Raw genomic sequence first — 19,162 nt, 5'->3', positions numbered from 1 at the left:
AATGGGACAACAATGGGGTCTAGAGCCACAAGAAGGAGAATTCCAGAGGGCCAAATGTCTTCTGTCTGATCCCTAGCAGGGGCAAAAGGCTCAGTCAAGGGACTCATTATAGACCCCAGAAGCAGTTTTTCCCTATCAGATACTTGGATACTTCCTTATTACTGGAAAAACCTGGAGGATTGGAGGGAGAAGGTAAGGAGGGGAAAGAGACAACAAACAAAATATAGAGAAAATAGATACTTGGAACTTTTTGGAAGATACTGTGGATCACAGTATCTACAGAGGTGGAATAGACCTTAAGAGATTATTTATTATATTGAAGTCCAACCCCTTCATTTCATGGATGAGGAAACTAAAGCCACAAGAGGAGAAATGGACTTTTCCAAAACAATACAAGTAGTAAGTGTCACAAGAAGCACTTTAACCTGGGCCCTGTGGCTACAGATTCAGAGTTCTTTTAATATGTTCCCTGAGGGAGGAAGGAAAATATTTATGGAGAAAAGCCAATCCATAGCCTGCTCTCTCCCCAGAACTAGCCTTCTTGCTGTTTCTCACACCCAACACTCTTTCACCTTAGGTTTTCTGTTCCTCCTGCCTAGATACACTCTGTCCTCACCTCCACCTTAGACTCCCTTCAAAACTTAACTCAAGCACCAGAGAGAGAGAGAGAGTGGGTGTATGTGTGTTCGAATATGAATGAGAGAGAGACTGGCAAGTGTTTTTTTCCCCACATCCTGGCCCCTGCTATTAAAGTCTCAGGGATATCACTTCCTATTTGGCTGGGGATAAAGTACAGGCTCCAAGCTGCCTCGGAGTTTCATTTTCTATTAAGCTGTTTACTTTCTCAGATCTCTTGATCCTGAGGTCCCCTGAGCAGGGACTGTACAGAAAATGCTAGACATGGCCCTAGTGGAAGATCCCAATAGTTTTGGCAGAAAGGCCTGTGGACCAGGTAGCCTCATCCTCCCTTTCTCTCCCTTAACAAATGTCTACATCTTTCCAGGCTAGGGCCAAGATAGACTCAATGACTATGGGCCAGATCAATTTAGGTGGATGAAACCTAGAGAAACTTCCAAAGCAGAAGTTGTAGGCCCTGGCTTGGGCCAGGGTGGGATATTGCACTGAAAGCCGGAACCCACCTTGATCCCCAACACAAAATCCACATTTAGGAGACTCAATCAGAAAGGCAAAGAGATCATGAGATGTTCAGCTGGAAAAGATCTTAAAAACCATTTAGTCTTTCCTCTCATTTTTTTTTATAGGCAATGGGGGTCAAGTGACTTGCCCAGGGTCACACAGCTGGAAAGTGTCTGAGGCCAGATTTGAACCTAGGACCTCCCGTCTCTAGGCCTGACTCTCAATCCACTGAGCTACCCAGCTGCCCCCTTTCCTCTCATTTTTAAGTAGAGAAGCAGGTCCAGAGATTGGATGGAACTTGCCCAGAGTTCCACAGCTAGTGCCCAAGCTAGAACTGGAACCTCATTTGGGGCTTTGGGACTTGATTCTCCCTTATCTTAGCAGCCCCTGACAGTTTATTCACCAAGTATGGCTGTAATCCTTGTGCAGAAGGAGGTAGGTGCACATGCCCAGGCAACAGGGAAAGAGAGAAGGCAAAATGACCCATTTATGCTCAAGGATCAGGAACTGCCACTGAATTGGCAATGGGAAGGTTGCAACACAAGAGAAACATCTAGAGGTGATATAATCCTTCTCATTAAACTCCCCTTCTGCCTGAGGATAGCTGGTTGGTCTCTAACATGTCTCAAAAGACAAGCTGAAAAAAACAGGCTCTGCAGGGCTGGCAAAGGTAAGAGTCCTAGGGGCTGAGAATGCCCATAGGCCCCTCTTATGTTTGTTGTTCTTAGCACCAGATTCCCCAGTGACTTCAGAGAAGATGAGGGACAAGAGCAGGCATGACAGAATCAGAAGATTTAGAGATGGAAAAGACTTCAGGTTTACAGAAAGGAAAAATGAGTCTCAGAGAGAAGGAAATTAGTGAAGGTCACACAGGACTCTGATGACTGGTCTAGAGGTAGAAAACAAGTCCTGACTACAGTGAGAGAGAGAACAGCAGAGGGTTGAAGACAAGGTCCTTAGAGGGGATCAGAAGTCTGGGAGATGTTGTTTTGCAAACAGAAGGAAAATAAAATTGTTTCTATTTTAAAAAAAAAAAACCTCTAGTATGAAAAAAGAAATCAAATTTATTTAAAAATAAAAAACCCACCTAGACTTGCTCATTCCCATCAAAGGATCATAACTTAGAGGAACTGGAAAAGCCCTTCAAGATTAACTAGTTCAACTTCATTTTACAAATATGAAACTATAAGGCCCAGAGGAGTGAAGCAACTTTTCCAAAGTTACACAGGATGGGATTCAAACCCAAGACTCTAAGTCACCGGGACTTAGTATTGGACAGGCCTGTAGATATTGCTTGAGTGTATTCCCCTTCTGTACAGTGAGGAAGACTGGGGCTTAGAGAGGAGTACATAAGGCTGAGTCCACATGCTGTCTCAAACCAATTCAGCTGGGCATAGGTTCCACTTTCACCCTCTTGGGCAGCTGGGTGGCAGGGGGCCGTTCCCGTTTGCCCCCTTCCTGCTTTGGTCTGTGGCGCTGGGCAGGGACCTCTGCCTTGGGTGCTGCAGGCAGGGCTTGCAGGGTGTGGGGCTCAGCTTTCACCTGTATCGGAAGGGGCAAGAGGGGTGGGGCCCGTTCCACCACAAGGGGCCCCTGCCACTCAGGGATCTCCAAGCATAGGTGCTTCATGAGCTTGGCCATGACATCATCGACGTAGCCATGAATTCGAAGGTCAGCCTGGCGATCCTGGGAGGAAAGGGGAGGCAGACCTAAGTGAAAGAAACCTTGCCAGGTGAAAGATGAGGCCAGAGAATAAACTCTCTCATGGAGTAAATGGGGCCAAGTACTCACATGTTTGGTGGCCTGCAGGTTGACTATGACCAAGCGGCCTCCTTTGCGTTTAGTGAGCAGAGGCAGGTTGCCACTGGGTCGGATCTGCAATGATGTACCCAGAGTGATGGAGAGATCTGCATTCCTAGAAATTAAATGGGATGATCTCAATACACTCAGTTCCCTGGATCCCCTTAGATGTGGACCTTTCCTCCTCCTCCTCCTCACAATAGTAAGACCACAGGGCTAAGGCCAGCATTGTCACCTTCCCAGTCCCCCAGGCTGAAAAAACACTATTATCTCTGCATTCTCCCTCTCCTTATTCCCCAAACTCAATAAGGTATAGGGGGAAGAATGCTGAAAGTTGGGAGTCAGAACGCCCAGATTCAAAGCTGACTCCTACACTGGCTAGAGCTTTTCTATCTCTTCAGAACCTTGAGTTTTGAGCCTGAGCTTGTTCATCTGCTAAATGGAAGAATAACACAAATATTATCCTTTTCAAGCTGTTTTGTGATTAGAATAATCTGTGAATTTTAAAATGCTTTAGGAAAAAATGAGAAGCTAACAGTATTTTATTATTCAGCCCTCAAAGTCCTGTTGATTTTACCAGTATTATTTTAGCATCTACTATTTTAGTATCTTCATTCTCATAAACCACAGGTGCTCCCTACTACCACTGACCCCAGAAAGAAGAAGGACAGGGAAGATGAAAGAGGAGGGAGCGAAACACTCAGAGTTTATCATACCTACAAGCTTCATCAGCAAGGCTGAGGTCTCGATCAGGCAGAGCATCTTCCCAGTCCAGGATTGTGTCCCTCAGTTCTCCCCTACAATGGGCAAATAGGAATCCCTAAGTGACTGAGCACCTGTGACTGGCTACCCTCAAGCAAAGCCAAAATGAGCTGCTTAACCTTAAGCAATCAATAGGGCATCAGAGAAGAAGCCAACAGACTAGAGTTGTTGGAAATAGGATTCTACTAATTAGCCCAAGAAAAGTGATTCTGGATAATGATTCCTTGTTTGTCCTTTGTTTCTGAAAAGGATCAATGACATTGCTGGGTGATGACTTTCAAGTGAACTGGATGTCAATCAGGTAGAGGTGCATAGTCATCAGCCTCACTCTCTTTTCTAGAGTTATCCAAGTCCAATGGCAAGACAAAAGTCAAGATGACTGGATATGGCCCAGGATGCAATGGATGACCTTGGCATCTTCCATGTTTGATCAAGCTCTAGGTGCTCCACGGAACAAACTATTCTTATCCAACCATTCTGCCCAGGGAAGTCTTTACATGCTTGGGGTAGATACCTTCCTAACTCATCAACAGGTTTAAGGCCTGTTGGTTAACTTCAATCTGGTTTAGCCCAGTCTACTGAAAGTTTTACTGAGGAGTAGCTCCTGTGCATGCTACAGCTTCTTAGAGCCACAAGTGAGAGTTGGATGAAAGGTGGACACCAAAGGCAGGTAAGCAGCAAGCCCTTTTAGATTAATGATATGGCAGAGCAGAATGGAAACAATCTGATGTTTGGAGATCTGGATTTGTGTTTCACCTTTGCCACTTGTCTTCTGGGACTATTGGTTCTTGTCTATGCTTTAGCACTGCTTGGCTTTAGGGCCTTGGTCAAGTCACTTGCCCAGAACTAGATGATCTCTAAGGACCCATCCTTAGCTAAACTGTTATCTTGTACATCCTTCTGGTGTTAAGTCTAGCATATGCAATTAGCATTATTATGCAATAAGAGTAATAAATAAAAGGTGTCTGCTTAGGGGGAAGGGATTGGTGGTATTGCTCAACAGCAGAGGTCTCAAAAGGAGTAAAGATGAAAATATGATTGGGAAATGTTAATAAAATAAACAATACAACATATATAATGTTAATTTGTGATTTCCAAAGTCAATATGCACCATCAGAGATCAGTTTCTATTTGAATTTGGACACTAGAATATTTGCAATATGTTTCTACCAGCCTAAAAATGCCCTTTCCCATGGTAAACACTTCCTTATCAAAGCCCCATGAGGTAAAGAAATATAAGGATAATAAATCCTTTTTATGTGTGAAGAACCTGAAGCATAGAAAAAGTGTTATCACCTGCCTAAAGTAACACAGGGAATAAACCATTGTCTTGGGATCTTAGCTCTCCAGCTAGAAGGCACTTCAGAGGCCCCTAACTCCTCATTCTACAGATGAGGAAGTGAAGGGTAAAAGAGTAGAAATGACTAGAACACCTGATCTCTAAAATTCCTTTCAAATCTAATGTCAGTTTCCCAAGGTCACAGAGTTACCTAGAGTTGGGGAAGAGTGTCACTTACCTGCAGGCCCGGAGACCTCGGGCCTTTGCCACAGTGCACAACCGACCTGTTGCCTTGAGGCCCATGCTGCCCACCACCACATCTCGTACATACTGCCTGAAGAAGAGAGATTAGGAATAAGAAAGGAGCAAGAAGAGAGAAAGGGAGGATCGAGGTAGATCTGGACATGAACTTTGTGAATTTTTCTCTCTGACATATTCATCCTTATAGCTAGCTCCATGATATCAAATTTACCACCTGGTCAGTTAGAACTGCCTGAGATGCTCTGACAGGTATAACCTTATTCCCCTTGCCAGAGGTTGGGAGAGTTCCTCTCCCAATTGTGGCTTCAAAAAATTAATTGTATGTGACAACTACAATTTCCCATTATTTAATTAATGTAATCTTTACTTTTAAAAAAATTCCTTATATAAACTTAACCACTAATAATTTTTTTCTTTTTTTGAACAATCTTCAATCTTATCCATGTGGGTGAGCACCTTCCCCTAAAGGGTACACCTCCTAACTCATCCATGCTCTCTAAAAATCACAAATAAATGATCCAAACATTCTGGAAGCAATTTGGAATTCTACTCAAAGGGCTTTAAAAGAATGCAGACCTTTTAATCCAGAAATTGTAAGATTTAAATTAATATCCAACACTCCAAGAATTATATTTTATAGAGCTTATTAATAATCACTTGAAGTAGAAGGAATAAAAAGGAAATAGAATTAAAAATATCTAATTATCTAACAAAATTAAAACCACATAAGCATGTTCTTCCGCCTCTCGCCTCACCTCACCTCCACAGCACACTATCACTGAAAAAGAGAATGAGAGGCAGGGCTACACCAAATTTATATCCTCCCTATGTCAGCACATAACATGAGAAGGAACATGGGATGCTGAGAATTGGAGTTCTAGGGTACAGAAATTAATTACATAATACCACTATTGGGTCTGCATCCCAAAGAGATTTTAAAAAATGGGAAAACCTGTTTGTACAAAAATATTTATAGCTGCTCTTTTTGTGGTGGAAAAAAATTGGAAATTAGGGGCAGCTGGGTAGCTCAGTGGATTGAGAGCCAGGTCTAGAGACCAGAGGTCCTAGGTTCAAATCTGGCCTCAGACACTTCCTAGCTGTGTGATCCTGGGCAAGTCACTTAACCCCCACTGCCTAGCCCTTATCACTCTTCTGCCTTGGAACCAATACCCAGTACTGATTCCAAGACAAATAACAGGACCATCTTAATCTCTCTGGGTTTCAGTTTCTTTCTCTGTAAAATGAAATGATTGAACTATATGGTCTCTGAGGCCCCTTCTAGCTTTAGTGCTATGATCCTACCATCTTGTTTGCTGCTGTCTCCTTATGAATTCTGTTAATGTGTACATTATCAGATATTACTGCTGTTATTAATAATTCATGCTTTAGAAAGCTTTACCTATAGAGGATAGTGTGGGGCAATTTACTTTATCCAATTAAAGATTAGTCATATTTATAAAAGTAGGCATCCCTTGGTCAGGAACCCTATTAGACACTGCTTCTTTAGGAAAATCCAATCTAGTTTACATAGCTTTAATATAAAGTCCCTTTCTTCTAGCAATGGATCCTTCAGTAAGTTCCAGAATTTCCTGGGCTCATGGCTTAGGGAAGTGGCAGGAGAGGCACAGCTAAGAGGTCCTTGGGATTTTTTTATGTAAAGTCATCTATATTCCTCCCCCAGAGCTTCTATAACAATCCCTATGTACTCCTCCCCTTCTCCCTCTTTCCATAAAGAGGCAACTGGGGCACTCACGTCTTACACTTGGCACATTCTTCCACAAACATGTTCCCATGGAGCTCGGCCAGTTTGTCCCTGTGAAAAGGAGGAAATGTGGTGGATAGGATCTTGGAGCTAAATTTTCCCTGACCCTCAAAGTTTAGGTTACTTCACTACCAAGAATCCAAAGACCTTGGAGTTTTGGGCTTTGCCACTATGGCTCAGGGTAAGTCATTTCCCATTGGTTTCAATTTCCTGCATTGCAAGATAGGATTCATACATAGCCTTTACTCCTTCTTCTCCCAAGCGTTTAGAAAAGGGATTTGGAAATCTATAAGTGCTATCACAATATAAAAGCTTTTTTCTAGAATTATTCCAAATAGTGGAAGGTCCCTCAGATGTACAAAGGGGCCGAGAGCAGCTATTCTCTTAAGGAGATCTGAGAAGACTCCTTTATCAGATCAGCTTCTTAAGAAAAATTGGAGCAGTGCCTACTCTTAGGCACATCCACTATCCATTGAAATCCTGACAATGACTTTTAAGACTGGCTCTGACATACTCTGAATTTTGCCCCAGACTTACTCTGTTTCCCATGAATCTTCTTGCATGGCAAATACAAAATCCTCTCCCTCCCTCTCCACAGAAAGCTTTTAGCTACTTCAAACCCCAGCTTAAGAGAAGTATATCACTGAATATGCTGATCAATGGACCAAGAATCACCTTGGGCCAGTGTGTCTGAAGGGGTCAGAATTCAGTTATGAAACAGAAAACACGTGTCCCTAAAACTCCAGCCAAAAGATATGGAAGAGAGCTGAAAAGGGAACCCTGGAGTCCTATTCCAGGCTGGAAAAAGGATAAAGGAATTTTACTCCTCTAAAGAGAATAGCATGAAAACAGAGTGAGACCATGAAGTGTCAGAAAGATCCCAGAAGGCCCCTTACAAACACTGAAGGGAGATGGGGGGGTAATCTGACCCTAGATTTGGACCCCGGGCTTGTGTTGACACTGGATTCCAAAGGGAGTATTCTTGCTTTCAGGATTCAAAGGAGGGGTGATTTAGAGGGGATAGGTTGATAATTCAGGGAAAAACTACAGAGAAAGAATGTACCTGGGGAAGCCGGAGCGTACGTGCAAACCATCTACATTCTGGCTCACCAGGAATTTCAAGATGCCCACTCGCTCCAGTTGGAGCAGGGCCATGTGGGTCTTTGAAGGCCGGGCACTCTCAAATGTTGTATCGAACTTGGGTGCCAGACCCCGTTCTTCCATGGTCCACACACCCTGGGGACCCCTAGAGTGAAAAAAAGAAAGGAGAGAAGCAAGGAAAACAGGGGGCTCAGCTGGGAGATCACTTGTCATCTGTACCTTCCTTAATTCCTGGTTGTGAATCTAGTTTCCCTGAGCAGGGCCTGGAGGAGAGAGGTTGTTCCTTTTCTGTTTATATCTGTACTTAAAACATCCCTTTAGCCTTTTCTATAGGTTTTGTTTGTACAACAAATATTAGTTATGCAAAATAAATTCCTCACTGTCCATGTCCAAAAACTTTCTATGGATTTAGGAAGTGAATTCCTCACAACCTTAAAAGACAGATATTACAAGATTATCCCTTTTTCACACATTAAGAAATCAAAGTCAAGTGATCTGCTCAGAATCCCCCAGGTAGTGAGTTTCAGCAAAGCACTGAAGTCTAGATTTCCTAATGCCAAGAACAGTGCACTTCTCTCTAAACCATCATGGAGCAGTGAAAACTTGAGTTTAATTTCCCACTCTGATACTTACTGGTTGTGTTAGCCTGAAAATGAGAAAATCACAGAGACCTTAGAAGCCATCTCAATCCCATTGCCATATAGTACAGGATTTTTCTTCTGTAAGATTTTCAAATAGTCATTATACAACCTTTGCTCAAATTATTTCCAGTGATGAGTAGTTCATTATCTTTTAAGACAGGCAAGTCTACTATTCCTTATTAAAAAGTTTTCCCCTATACCAAAACAAAACCCAATTCCTGGCAAGTTTTGTCCATTGGTTCTAGCTGTCTTCTGAGGCTAAGCAAAAAAGTATGGTTCTTTTCCCCTTCAAAATCCCCCACCATAACTTGAAGATAGTAATTATGTCCCTTTGGACTCGCCTCTTCTCTAGGCTGAACTGATTGAACAATTTTAACTTCCTCCTCCAGTCCTTGCATGGCATCTTCTTTACTTGTTTCTCCCCAGCTTGGTCACCCTCCTTTAGACACACTCCAGCTTGTCAATGTCCCTTTTACAGTTTGGTGCCCAGAAGCAAGCACTAAATTCAAGGGCAAAAGTGTTTAGAATGACTTGAAAAAACTCAAACAAAACCCAAGAAAGACTGACATATTGGCCTGCTGCCTCACCAGTTCTCCTGTCCATGGAACCAATTCAATGACCTCTCATGAAGAGAACATCCAACAAAGACTACTTAACCAGAGGATGAATTTGGAAGAGGCGATAGGTTCAAGCTTTATCCTAAATCTTGAGTTATTATGCCACCAGGCAATGCTGTTCCCCCTCACCTGAAGTCTGGGATGCCTGAGGAAGTGCTGATGCCTGCACCTGTATGGAACACCACATTGGAAGATCTCTGAATCAGCTGTGCCAGCTCCCATACTTTCCTGTCTAGCTCTTCAGGGGGGTCGAAGGTCTATGGACAAAAAAAGAACCAGGAAGCTATTAGGGTATCTGCAAAGGAAAAGAGATGCCAATCAATCCGTTTTCAGGAAGAGTATCACCCACATGCCCAGATTATGGCAGGTAGTTGCCTAGAAGGTTAGTCAATCAGAAAATATATCTTGAATAAGCATTGCTGAGCGATGAGTTGGGTCCAGGACTGAATACCAGAAAGAATGGACTCTGTGTAGCTCTTCAATGATGCCAATGTACTCCATGTCACAAATATCCATCTCTGACATTAGCATTCTCCTGGTGAAGCCATAAGCCTTCAAATAACATAAACTACAACTCTGGAAAAATTAAGACTGCAGCTGACCCTAAGATCAACACAAGCTGACCCCAAATTAACAGTGGATTAAAGAGGAACATATTACCAAAAACGAAAAGCAAAAAAAAATCTGTTCTGCTTAAAATCAAAGACAAGTATAAGAATAAGAAACAGAAGGTGCAAAAGGGCAGATTTCTACTCTGGTTGTTAGCAACTTCTTCCTTAAAACTAGCTAATTAAAAGCACAGCAGGCTGACTTAGGAGGGAGTGTTGTAAAAGACCTCACCAATAACACATACAAGCAAAAAGAGCAATGGGCTAGTAATTCAGAAAGGCTGAGAGATGGAGTGCCCAATCCACATAAGTATCCACAAGATGTTCAAAGACCAGAGGAAAATATCCATGTAACAAGCTAGACAGATCTTCTGGAAAATTAATGAGAAAAGTAGGCCCAGAAGAGCCTAGGATAAAAAGGCTCAATGAGTTGAAAGATGCCCTGATAATGGAAATATCCAAGTTAAAGAGATAATAAATTTACCACTAAAGGAAACAATTACTTCCCCCTTTCCTGACTATTTCCAGAGAAGTCAATCACACCTCCCTTAATGACAAGCTCCAGCAGCTTACAATCAGGTTATTCCAGCGACTAATCCTATGGTTTCCCCATGGCACTTGTTTCACTTTCTGCCTTACCTGTGTAGGGTCAGGCCTCCTCCATTTTCTACACAAAGGGATTATTTTTGTGCTTTAAATGACTGACCCTCAAATCCAAGTTTGTTTCTTTTTTTACCTTGGGTTCCAGAAAACATATCTACTGGAATTCCCCTACCAGACTATAAGCTTCTTGAAGGGAGGAATGACAAATGATCTATCTTTGTTATCTTCCCCAGTGCCAAGTAAAGGGTTTTGTATATATCAAATTGGCTGGTTGAACAAATGAATGAATTTCTTGGGGATTTGGAAAAGGGGTGGTTTAAAGAGTCAGATTTAGAGCTGGAAAGGACCTGAAAGGCCTCTAAATCCAGTCCCCTCATTTTACAGATGAGACCACAACAAAGAGACATTACTGACTTGCTCAGAGTTGGAGTGCTAGTGTCAGAGGTGCGATTGCACTCTGGTCTTCCTGACCCCAAGTCCAGACTGCTACCTACTATACCACTCTCAGGTTTCATGTTATCAGTTTCATCTCTACCAAGTTCTTCCCATCATCATACAAAGATCAGGGAGCTCCATAAATACTTATGAAACAATGATGGCTCATATTTATATGGCAATTTATGTTTACAAAGTGCTGTCCCCACAACAAGCATGTGAGGGAGTAGAGTACTAAAATGATCATCCCCATTTTACAGAGAAGGAAACTGAGGCTGAGAGGGTAAAGAGACTTACTTGTCCATGGTCACAAAACTAACAAATACCAGTTAACCCCGCTGAGCTTCAGTTTCCTCAACTGAGGAGGAAGCTAATAAGAGTATGAGTCAGGTCTCCTGACTCAGTCCATGATTCTTCCACTATACCACATTTATTCCTGGAAAGAAAAGGGAAATTGGTATCATTCTTTCAAATGTTTATTAAACTCCTACCATGAGCAACGCATAGTGTTCCACATCGGGAACAGAAGTATATTTCTTTTTTATTGCTTATTGATGATATTGATATATATTTCCATTGTCTTTACAGAGGTCAAAATGGTTGTTTTTATTTTTAACTATCCCAATTACAGGCACATAAATATATTTCAAGAAAATTTTATTTCCAAGTTTTGGGCTCAGGGTATATTTTCCTTTCAGTTACTACACAGCTGGTTTGCTTCCATCCAGAGAAATGTGGAATGATAGCTATGTCAGAGAAAGGAATATCTTCCTTGGAGAGAAAAGTATATGAGCCCAGGAGTAAGGGAGGGTGAAGACAAGAGGAGATGGAAGAGTGATTAACATCTAATTAGTGGGATTCTAATTTGAGCCCATCTAAGTTATGTAAGTAATCATTCATTAGCTCCTTCTCTGCTCCAGCAGGGTTAGCTGCTATCACTTCTCAGTCCTGACTTTCTCGGTCATTTCTATGGTCCATCCATAGATTGGACATTTTTAGCAAACCTGGAACTCAAAGGGAAGAGGAGTCCCATATTGGAACATAATACAGGACTGAAGAAATAGTTCATTTGAAACAGACCTGGTAGTATTTGTGGACTAAAAATTCAATAGAATGGTGTTGTGATATGGCCACACACACGATTTAATTCTAGATTGAGAGGTACAATGTTGCAAACAAGATTATAGTTCCACTGTTTCCTATTCTAGTCAAAACACAACTGGGGTATTGTGCTTAGTTCTGGGCATCAGATTTAGGGGGAAAAATAAGCTGGACAACATCTGGTAGAGGATAAGTAAGAAAGGGAAGGGCCTCCAGATCTCACCTTGGGGAGATCAGATGAAGGAAATGGAATTATCCTAGAGAAGACTTAGGGAAAGAGGCCATGATAGCTATCTTCAAATCTTTAAAGGACTACATGTGGAAGAGGGATTAAATCTGTTCTGCTTAAAACCAAAGGCAAGTATAAGAATAAGAAACAGAAGATGAAAACGGGAGGGCAGATTTCTACTCTGGTTGTTAGCAACTTCTTCCTTACAACTAGCTAATTAAAAGCATAGCAAGCTGCCTTGGGAGGGGCAACAAGATGGCACAGTGGATGGAGCAAAGGTCCTAGAGTCAGGAAGGTCTAAGTTCAAATCCAGACTCAAATATGAACTAGCTGTGTGACTGTGGTCAAGTCACTTAACTTCCGATGACTTCAGTTCCCCCATCTGTAAAATGGGGATAATAGTAGCACCTATGTCTCAGAGCAGATTTTGAATTTCAAATAAGGTAATACATGTAAAGCACTTAGCACAGTGCCTCACACAAAGTAGGTGCTATATAAATGCTAGCTATCATCATTATTATTATTAGAAGGTAGGGTTTCAATTTACCAGAAGTCTTCAAACAAGACTAGAATAATCACTTGGTAAGGGTGTAGTTTCCAGATTCTTAGCCAAATACGAGTGGATTAGAGGGCCTATCAGACCTCTTACAACTATGAAATACTGGGATTTTGACTGACACAGGATCTGAAGTTGCATTTTCCCCAGATTCCTCAATATGCAGCTAACAAAAATAAGACCCTGAAAAGTTAACTGACTTGTCTTAGGCAGTAAAAAGTAGAACTGATATTTAAATCCAGGGCCTATGACCCTATCTAGTGGACTCTGGCAGTAGTTCCACTTCTGAGCTTAAAAGGAAATCCAGGAATTCAAATGGAAAATCACCTACACATCCATGAGAGTCCTTCAGTTTTACATATAAGGCCTTCCAAATATGGTTCATTCCATGCTTTAAAAATTTGTTAACAGGAGATCCAGGTGGTCCAGTGAATTGAGAGCAAGGTCTATTGACAGGAGGTACTGAGTTTAAATCTAACCGTAGATGCTTCTTGGTTGCGTGACCCTGGGCAAGTCACTTAACTTCAACTGCCTAGCCCTTACTATTCTTCTGCCTTGGAACCAAAACTTAGTATTGTTTCCAAGACAGAAAGTATGGACTTTTTTTTTTTTTTAAGTTCATTATATCACCGGCATTCCATGCTTTATATCTCCTTCCAACTTGGACATTCTATGTTCAAAAGTCTCCTGTTCTAGCCAAGGCAGTCTCTTCCATATCCCCTGCAAATGATGGGCACTCATACTTCTCTCCTAGCCCCCAAAATGCCTTTCTTTGTATTCTGATATACATATACAAATATAATTTAAATTATAATATACATAAATATTGTTGTTTTTAAAAATTATAAAGGCTGATATTATGAGGAAAATATTTTACTTAGGCCCATGTTGATAGAATAAAATCAGACCACGTGCCTGGCTATTTCAAAAATCCCACCTCCACCATTACATTCCGTACCTTCCTTAATCCTTTCTACATTCCCCAGGGAGTGTGTGCTCAGGTAGCAAAGAGGAAGTCAAGTCCAACTTCCCAATATTTAAAGCCGGGCTTTACCTTGAAAACAGGAAACCCGTTGGACCATGGGAAATGTAGTTTTCCAAGTGTCCACAGGAAGTTTGTCATTTAAAAGCTCAATTGAGCCCCAAATAGTTCTAAATGGAGCCCCAGAATTTCTAAATAACACATTACCCCCCCGCCAAATCCAGTGAAAAAGACTGGTCTTTTTCGGTGGATCTCAAACCATAGTCAACTTCTAAATTACTGAAAATTGGGGATAAAAGAAAAGAGGATAAAAGCTAGCCGCCTTGACAAAAAGCCAATTTGGGGCAGTCCCCTATTGGCATAAGAGCATACATTCAAAACAAATGCATTCAACTCCCCATAGTTCAAATCAACTGCACCCCTAAGTTCAAATTTGGATCTTCATGATCCAGTGAAGGCTCTTCAGGTATCTTCATGGTGTCTTCACCAAACAGGTTTGTTGTCTGGATTCTGGGGAGATGGCAAATTCTTATCCTGAAATTACTTTCAAAAGAATTTAAACTTTACATTATAGATTATAAAACATACATTTCCTTCTGAGAATTATACATTACCCCCCTGAAATTACTCCTAAAAGAATTTTTAAAAATATTTTTTACATTATAGATTTTAATATAGATATTATGATTATAAAACTAACACACACACCCCTGAGGAAAATTTCTAAATAACACATTTCTCGCCTGAAGAGGATACCTCAGGTCAGCCAATGATGCATGGTTGAGTCACGGGGTTGTATGAAATCAATTGGCAAAAGAAATAAAAAAATAAAAAAGAATAAAATTCAAATAAAGAAGAAAAAATTAACTTGTGAATGAAATGTAAAATGTGCAAAATGTAAGGAAAAATAAACTTATAACAGGTCTTTGAATCAAGGCCCAATTAAAGTGATTTAAGCAGTTTGCAAATACCCATTCAGGAGCCATTGACTACAGAAAGTTGTCATTCTCTATATAAGAGAAATAAGGGAAATGTCTTTCCCTGGTCTGATTTGCCTGCACCTTCTCAGGGAATGAGCCATAATGATAGCCAATCTTAGGTGCTTTACTGGCAGTGTAGTTCAAAGAGTCCTATGTCTTAACATATGTTAAGCGTCCCAACTTCGAGTCTCACACTGAGTCAGGTACCGCAGGTTGGCCATCATCTGGCTCACCCATATATTCCTGAGAGTGAAGGGAATGACAGGCACTTCCCTTGCATATAAATCTGGTCCTTTTTTCTCTCTTATAGAATGGCAACTTCCTGTAGTCTTGGCTGCAAATGGGTAAGTGCAGTATTACTGCATTGTGTCCTATAGACTAGTAGGATGGAAATTATATAAATTGGACCCTAATACAAGGGCCTGTTATGAATTTATTTTGTTTATTCAGAAATTTTATATACATATTTTGATATTTTGATTCTGATTTTAAATGTTTTTTTTCTCCCAAAGTTTCATTTTTCTTATATTTGATTTTCTTTTTATGTTTTTGTTTTTTCTTTTGAATTGATTCATACAACCCCATAACTTAACCATGTATCCTGAGCTGATCTGGGTATTTCTTTTTTAAATACCCACGTCAGGGGGGATTGTATTTTTATAAAATCCAAGATTTAATTTTTTGATTTTGTTCGAGAAAAATCCTCAGGGAAAGAAGCTTGCTGATTCCTTAATCCGTAGAATGAACTGTTTGCAGAGAGATGCCTGAAGAATCTACATTGAATCAAGAGATCCAGAATGAACTTTGGGGTACAATTGATTGAACTGATGGGGTTTGTTGCATCAAGAGATCCAGAATGAACTTTGGAGTACAATTGATTGAACTGATGGGGTTTGAACAGCTACTTTGAATGTACATTTTATGCCAATAGGGGACTGCCCCCAATTGGTTTCTTGTCAATGCGCTTAGCAAAACATTGGTTTTGCGTTCTCTCTCTTCCATTCCCCTCTTATCTCTAACTATTGTAGTTAGAAGACCTTTGTGGGTATAAGATGATTATGTAAAATGATCACTTGGGGTGACTAGGCACCCAAAATGATCACCAGGGGGGATTGTGTATATGGAATTAGCTCACCCCCCATTCACAGTTAAAACTCTAGCCACCAGAGATAATGTCATCCCCACCTCCCTTAGTGGGGAGGGGAAATGAGTTACCCATACATGACAATAAGTAATAAATCAAGAAAAAGGGACTGCCCTTTGGGCAGTCCAAAACAGTGTTGAGGCTGTCATTTGTCCACTTGAATTAGAGGTGGACTTCCAGGAAGTGACGAAAGCTGCTGTCCTTCAAATATGATGGTAACTTCCTGTTGGGGCAGTTCATGCTTTGAACTTGGTGCTGAAGGATCTCTGCTGAGACCTCAGGCAGCTTCCCCTCTGAATTGTCATGTGGGTAAGTTAGGCTTGGCTCCCTTTTGCCTACCTTGGCATTTCTAGAGCTTTTACCTCAGTAAGGCTTCTTTGTCTCTCTAATTGCTAAGGCCTTGCCACTAGTAGCCTAATTTAATTAGCCTTTTAACCCTCTCTTGGTCTGGACCTCTGCTGGTCTGGGCCAGCCTCTCCCTCTCTCTATTTCCCTACCTTCTACCTTCCCAAATTGTAAATAAACTACCATAAAACCCATCCTGACTTGGGTCTATTTTAATTATGGAATCAATCTGAATTTGATTGATTCCTGGCGACCACACCTTAAATATAATACCTAATTTTCCCTCTTACAATATACATATTAATATGCATATGAGAATTCACATGCATATACACATATCTACATTTACATCTATCTTTTTCAAGGCCCAGCTAGAGTCTTATTCAAAATCACTCTGATCCTGCCAGTTTTCATTCAATTCATGGACAAATATTAAGCAACATCTTTGTTAAAAGACACAAATTAACTATACTTTACATTTATGTATATGTTGTAGTTTCTCCTACTCCTCTCCTGCCTCAACAGAATGCCTCAGTTAGGCACCTGATACATGCTTACTGACTGGTTGAAATTATAATAAAATTTAATCTGAGAATGATACTGCTTCCTGTTGAAGAAACACATCAGAAAATATTAAAAAATTTAGTGTTTTGTCTTCGAGAGTTATAAGAATAACATATTTCTGTCATTTTTTAAGGTTTCCAAAATACTTTTCTCATAATGCTATTAAACAATAATAGTCTAAGGATTATGCCCATTTTGTAGATGAGAAAGTTAAGACTTTGAGAGATTAAGTTAGGTGGCATAAAAGATAAGCACACGCTAGATAGACTTAGGATCAGGAAGACCTGAATTCAAATCCAGTCTCAGACTTCCTGGCGGTGTGATCCTGGGCAAATTACTTAACCTCTGTCTGCCCAAGTTTTCTCAGCTGTAAAAATGGGGATAATAATAGTATAGAAAATTAAAAGCAGTTACCCCCCCACCCCCAGAGTTGTTGGGAGGATAAAATGAGAAAATATATGCTCAGTCTTTGCAAACTTTAAAGTGCTATATAAATACTAGTTATCATTAAGTGATTTGAGCAGGGTCCTGGCTTCCTCCAACTCCAAGTAAAAATCTTGTCTACCAGAAGTTTCTTCTGATCCCTCTTATAACTAATGCTTTCCCTCTACTGATCACCTCCAATTTACTTTTTTTTAAACCCTACCTTCTGTCTTAGAATCTTAGTATTTATTTTAAGACAGAAGAACCCTAAGACTTGCCCAAGGTCAAAGCTAGAAAGTGTCTGAGGCCAAATTTGAACCCAGGTCCACTTGACTCCAGGCCTGGCTCTTCATCCACAGTGCTACCTAGCTGCCTCCAATTTATATATCTTGTTTGTATATAATTGCCTTTTTTTTTTAAAAAAAACCCTTGCCTTCCATCGTAGAATCTATACTGTGTATTGGTTCCAAGGCAGAAAAGTGATAAGGGCTAGTTAACGAGGGTTAAGTTGCCCTGGGTCATACAAATACAAAGTGGCCTCCCCTCTCTAGGGCGGGCTCTCAATCCACTAAGCCACCTACCTGCTCCCACATAATTGCTTTTCAAGTTGTTTCCCCTACTCCTCATTGTGGGCAGGAACAGTCTTTTTGCTTAGTCCCAGGCACTCAGCGCCATGCCTGGAACACTGTAGGCGCTAAATAAATGCTTATTGGTTGACTGAGGGGCTGCCCAAGTAGAAAGCTGAATTCAAACCAAGTTTTCCCCACGCTAATCGCGGCAGTTTTTTTCTTAGGAAGTTGGGGCCTTTATTCACATTCGTCACCACCTCTCTCCCTCCTCCACACACAGTGCTATGTGGAAACAGAATAAGCTATGAATAGGGTCGCCCCCAATCCCCAGTCTCTTTCCCCTCAGGAATATAGGTGGAGAAGGGCCTCTGAGCTGAGGAAGGAGTTGGGAAGGGGGGGGGCAGTTCATTCCGGGGGTAGCCAAGGGGGTAGGGCCTCGGAAGGAGGGGGCCGGGCTCAAAGGGATTCCCTTAAGGGTGGCCCCCAAGTCAGTACACCCGCTGGAGGTAAGGATGGCGGGGACCTCAGCTCGGTCCCTCCAGCCCCGCCCGGCCTCACCTCGGGGAGCCCGCACTTGCCCTTGTCCGCATAAGGAGAGAGCCCGGCCGCGTAGTTCACCGACATCGTCTCCCAGGCCGTGGCCGGCCCGGCCCCGACACCCTATCCCCCCAGTTTCCTCAGGCTCAATAAAGTTTTTCTTGTTGAGGAAGCTTCCGCCGGAAACTTCAAGACCAGGGTGAAACCGCGAGCCTAGAGAAAGGGAAAGGGTGAGAAGAGCAGGGTGTAAAGGTTTTGCGCCTGCGCGGTGATGTGGGTGGAACTCGAAGCTCTGAAGGCCATTTTAATTCCTGGCACAACCTGGCAGTTTGAAAGTTGAAACCTAGGGGAGGGGGAGGAGAGACTAGTTGAGCAGTGGGTGGCAGAGTGACTCCCGAGTTAGCTCTCGAGTCAGAAAGACCTGGGTTCAAATGTCATCCCCGAAACTTAAAATGATAGCATTTATAAAGCGCTTTAAGGGTTTGCAAAGCCCTCCTCCCCACTCCCTTCTTTAGGAGACAGCTATACTGTTGCTGAAGTGGGAATCAAGAGATTTGGATTGGGGCTATTTGACAACTTTACGAACCTCAGTTTCCACATCTGAAAAAAAGAGTTCCACTGAGGCTATGTTATCTCTTTTGATCCAATATATGTAATTTAGGCTCACCTCCCTGAGCTTCAGTCTCTGTAGCCCTTTCTTCCCACCGAATCCAAGGCTATACATAG

The 19,162-nt window shown here is 41.6% G+C and overlaps 1 protein-coding gene across 4 annotated transcripts; it reads right to left on the bottom strand.

The window, feature by feature from the left end:
• Window positions 1-1,758: 1,758 nt before the first annotated feature.
• Window positions 1,759-18,560, bottom strand: SIRT6 (sirtuin 6). 4 transcript variants are annotated; one of them, XM_044658509.1, is made up of 9 exons: window positions 18,458-18,518; window positions 11,304-11,442; window positions 9,490-9,617; window positions 8,065-8,247; window positions 6,993-7,052; window positions 5,217-5,312; window positions 3,654-3,734; window positions 2,929-3,052; window positions 1,761-2,823 (listed from the first exon to the last, which is right to left on the bottom strand). In XM_044658509.1, the coding sequence occupies exons 4-9, from the start codon at window positions 8,223-8,225 to the stop codon at window positions 2,521-2,523; spliced, it is 825 nt and encodes a 274-aa protein (XP_044514444.1). In that variant the 5' UTR covers window positions 8,226-8,247; window positions 9,490-9,617; window positions 11,304-11,442; window positions 18,458-18,518; the 3' UTR covers window positions 1,761-2,520. The 4 variants fall into 4 exon arrangements, with proteins under 4 accessions (XP_044514441.1, XP_044514440.1, XP_044514444.1 ...); XM_044658505.1 differs by lacking the exon at window positions 11,304-11,442 and having other exon boundaries at window positions 1,760-2,823; window positions 18,458-18,560; XM_044658506.1 differs by lacking the exons at window positions 3,654-3,734; window positions 11,304-11,442 and having other exon boundaries at window positions 1,759-2,823; window positions 18,458-18,560.
• Window positions 18,561-19,162: the final 602 nt, after the last annotated feature.

Source organism: Gracilinanus agilis, chromosome 1 (assembly GCF_016433145.1).
Source record: "Gracilinanus agilis isolate LMUSP501 chromosome 1, AgileGrace, whole genome shotgun sequence".
In the NCBI taxonomy this organism is placed as follows: Eukaryota; Metazoa; Chordata; class Mammalia; order Didelphimorphia; family Didelphidae; genus Gracilinanus; species Gracilinanus agilis.
Note: the sequence above shows the minus strand (reverse complement) of the source record. Positions and strands in the feature narration are given on the sequence as shown.